This window comes from Etheostoma cragini, unplaced genomic scaffold, assembly GCF_013103735.1.
Source record: "Etheostoma cragini isolate CJK2018 unplaced genomic scaffold, CSU_Ecrag_1.0 ScbMSFa_2286, whole genome shotgun sequence".
Taxonomy (NCBI): Eukaryota; Metazoa; Chordata; class Actinopteri; order Perciformes; family Percidae; genus Etheostoma; species Etheostoma cragini.
The window spans coordinates 1-3,133 of record NW_023266430.1 but is presented as its reverse complement, the minus strand read 5'-3'; the positions used below and the strand labels follow the sequence as shown (position 1 = coordinate 3,133).

The window sequence follows — 3,133 nt, the reverse complement described above, 5'->3', positions numbered from 1 at the left end:
ATACACTGCAACAAAGGGGGGGGGGGGTCTGAAAGGTGGAAAAACAAGACAAAAACCTTAAATCTGAGGGAGAAGGTGTAAAAACTGGCTGAAAGGACCCACCTGTCTCTGGGGGGATGGTCCTGTTCCCAGGTCTGGCTCTTCAGGACTACTCGCTGCTGTAAGAGTCCTGGTCTCGGAACAGGTTTCCTATTAAAATGCATTAGTTTCACATTACTGCTCTGCACGTGGACACGATGACATGACCGGGTCCAGAGATTCAGTAACGGGACCAGTTCTGGACCGTGAGATCATGGTCATGGTCCACAGACATGTGGAAACTCTTGAAAGAATCCCAGAGACCGTGGATCTGGTCCGTGTAGCAGCTCTGGCATGCAACGCTTCCTGTTTACATGAGGTTCCACCGGGGAGATAATAACAGGAAGTCTCTCAGCTCCAGGATCCAGACACTAGGTCTCCACGTACTCACAGACCAGATCACAGACCAGGTCACAGACCAGACTTTGGAGTGAGATCTAGACCTGCTCTATCTGTAAATTATAGAGCGGTCTAGACAAGAGATCATGAGTTTTATTTAAAAGATCTGCCACGGTCACGGCTGGCAGAATAATCCTCAGACTATGGAAATCTTCAACTGTTCCGACCTTTAAAAGCTGGCTGGGATTAATGTTGGAAATCGTGTCATATGAACAAATGCTGGCTAAGCTAAATGATGACATAGAAAACTTCAAGAAATCTTGGAACTATTTTCTTTCCTGCAATACTGGGACAAGTAAACTTCTTTGATGAACATCTGTTTTGAAAGTATTGTTTACTGTAAGCTATTGTTCACCGTGGATGTTTCTGCTAACATCGAGGATATTTGTAAATGTCAATTTTCTGTGAAACTTATTGATTTGATATGCGCTGGCCTGGTTGCTTTGGTAGTTTTGGTTTTGTTTTGTGGGGGGGTTGGGAGGGGTTATATACTTATGTTCTGAAAAATAATAATAAAAACTTTAATAATTAAAAAAAAAAAAAAGATCTGCCAGATATCTTTGCAAGAAAAAAATTAAGATTAAAAAACTACCGGCAACAAACACTTTTGCGAGATTGTGACTTTTAAATCATGGAATAAAAAATATTGATTGTTCTAGTAACTGTTTTTTTTTTGTATTTTATTTTTTATTTTAGTCATTTGTTTTAATTTTCTCGCAGGAGGGTCCAGTAGACCCTCGGCTGTGATCCAATCCCCAACCGTGTGTTTCCCACCACCACTAGGGGGCGCTGACTTTGTCGTGTCTTTCAGGCCGGTTCCTGCTCCCCGGTGCGAGGACCAGGAGGACACGGAGACCTCCATCATGGCCGCCGCCGACCGGCTGCTGGACCTGATGTTCTCCTGGATCCGGCAGAGGGAGCGCTGTGCCGAGCAGCTGGAGACCCTGGCCCGGGAGCTGGAGTCCCTCAGGGAGAAATGCAACGCCGGGCAGTGCGTCGGCAGCAGCGTGGCGGTGGCGGGCGCTGCGTGCCTGATCGGGGCCGGCGTGGCAGCGGTGCTGACGGCTGGAGCGGCGGCTCCATTCCTCGGCCTGTTGGGGGCCGCGTATTCAGGCGTGGGTGTCACGGTATCCGTGGCGACTAAGATCACGGAGAACTTCCTATCCGGCAGCACGCTGAAGGAGGCGAGGACCATCGAGCAGAGCAGCAGCAACATAGCAGAAGAAATCCAGAACGGGTTCGAGCGACTGAAGGCGGAGCAGCGGGAGGCGAGGTCCTTCGCCGACCCGGACGATCTGGACCGGCACGTCATGACGGAGGTCCTGAGAGCCCTGGCCCGGCGGAGCGGACTGGATCGGGGAATCGACCTCCGCATGCGGGGCGACGATATCCAGTTTTTCTTCAGTAAAGGACCCCGGTGCACGGGGCCCCGCCTGGTCTTCAGCATCGCAGCCCTCACCGGATATTTGGGAATTTTAGCTTTCTTCACATTTAAAGGTAGTGGGAAAAAATATACATATTTAATTACTAAAGGAACGGGACAACTCGTCAAACTGCTGTCTTCAGCTGCATTTAAAACAGTCCTCAAAGGAGGGGCCATCGTAAGTATATAATAATGATAATAATGATAATAATAAAAATAATAATAATGAACAGTTTATTAATCCCACAAGGGGAAATGACCATGTTCACACAGACTGACTGTAGCCAGGTCAGATCCATGTTGATGTAGTTTCCTCGGAGTGAGAACATGAATACTAATGAGACGTTGATCCCTGTTCTCGCCAGGCTGTGGGGGGGGCGGTTGGGATGGCGTTTGCACTTCCTGAGGCGATTGACAACTGGACAGAGCAGATCAAGAAGAATCACGTGACTGAAGCGAGCCAATCACTGAGAGACACAGCCAAGGCCATCCGGAAGATGACCCGGGTCCTGAGGGACCAGTTTGACGACATGAAGTAAGAAGGGTTCTGGTCCTTTAATGTGTTTACGTGATTCTCCACCCAGGTAATCCCAAACTACCAAACTACCCCCACAGGACAGATCCATACCATGGAAGTAATGCGCCACCGTTATATATATATATATATATATATATATATATATATATATATATATATATATATATATATATATATATATATATATATATTTATATATATATATATAACCTGCACTACACCACCTACACTACACCACCTACACTACACCACCTGCACTACACCACCTACACTACACCACCTACACTACACCACCTACACTACACCACCTGGGTTTCCCAAGTAGACTACGCAAACAGTCATCATAAGCGACCTGCAGCTTATTGTAGCTTGCCTTTTTAAACTTGACCCACATGGGGGCAGTGTAAAAAGTAGTACAATATGCTTTAAAGAGTTTTATCTTCACAGTAACAGAACACCAGGAAAACTTCCTGGCAAGCATGTTAGCACGTTAGCCTGTTAGCCTGTTAGCCTGTTAGCCTGTTAGCATGTTAGCCTGCATATATAACATGCACCGCTGCCTATACATGTCCTCATCATCTGACATTTGATCTGTTATGATGTGACCCAGATACTTTATTTTGCATCCAACAGTTAGCACATGCCCCGCAAGATGGAAAGATGGAAAAATTAGGTCCTTATCCTCTTTCACTCTA

The 3,133-nt window shown here is 46.5% G+C and overlaps 1 protein-coding gene across 1 annotated transcript; it reads left to right on the top strand.

Annotated features, from left to right (window-relative positions):
* The first annotated feature begins 241 nt into the window (after positions 1-241).
* Positions 242-2,439, top strand: LOC117940359. The gene is made up of 3 exons (XM_034865675.1): positions 242-284; positions 1,198-2,078; positions 2,266-2,439. Exons 1-3 carry the CDS (start codon positions 242-244, stop codon positions 2,437-2,439), a joined length of 1,098 nt encoding a protein of 365 aa, XP_034721566.1.
* The last annotated feature ends 694 nt before the right edge of the window (positions 2,440-3,133 follow it).

What these genes read in the sequence shown, in the direction of transcription:
- LOC117940359 (XM_034865675.1), top strand. Translation starts at nt 242, where the DNA reads ATGACCGGGTCCAGAGATTCAGTAACGGGACCAGTTCTGGACC. An exon ending in AACGGGACCAGTTCTGGACC is followed by an intron (nt 285 to 1,197) that starts GTGAGATCATGG and finishes ATTTTCTCGCAG; the next exon opens with GAGGGTCCAGTAGACCCTCG. An exon ending in TCCTCAAAGGAGGGGCCATC is followed by an intron (nt 2,079 to 2,265) that starts GTAAGTATATAA and finishes TGTTCTCGCCAG; the next exon opens with GCTGTGGGGGGGGCGGTTGG.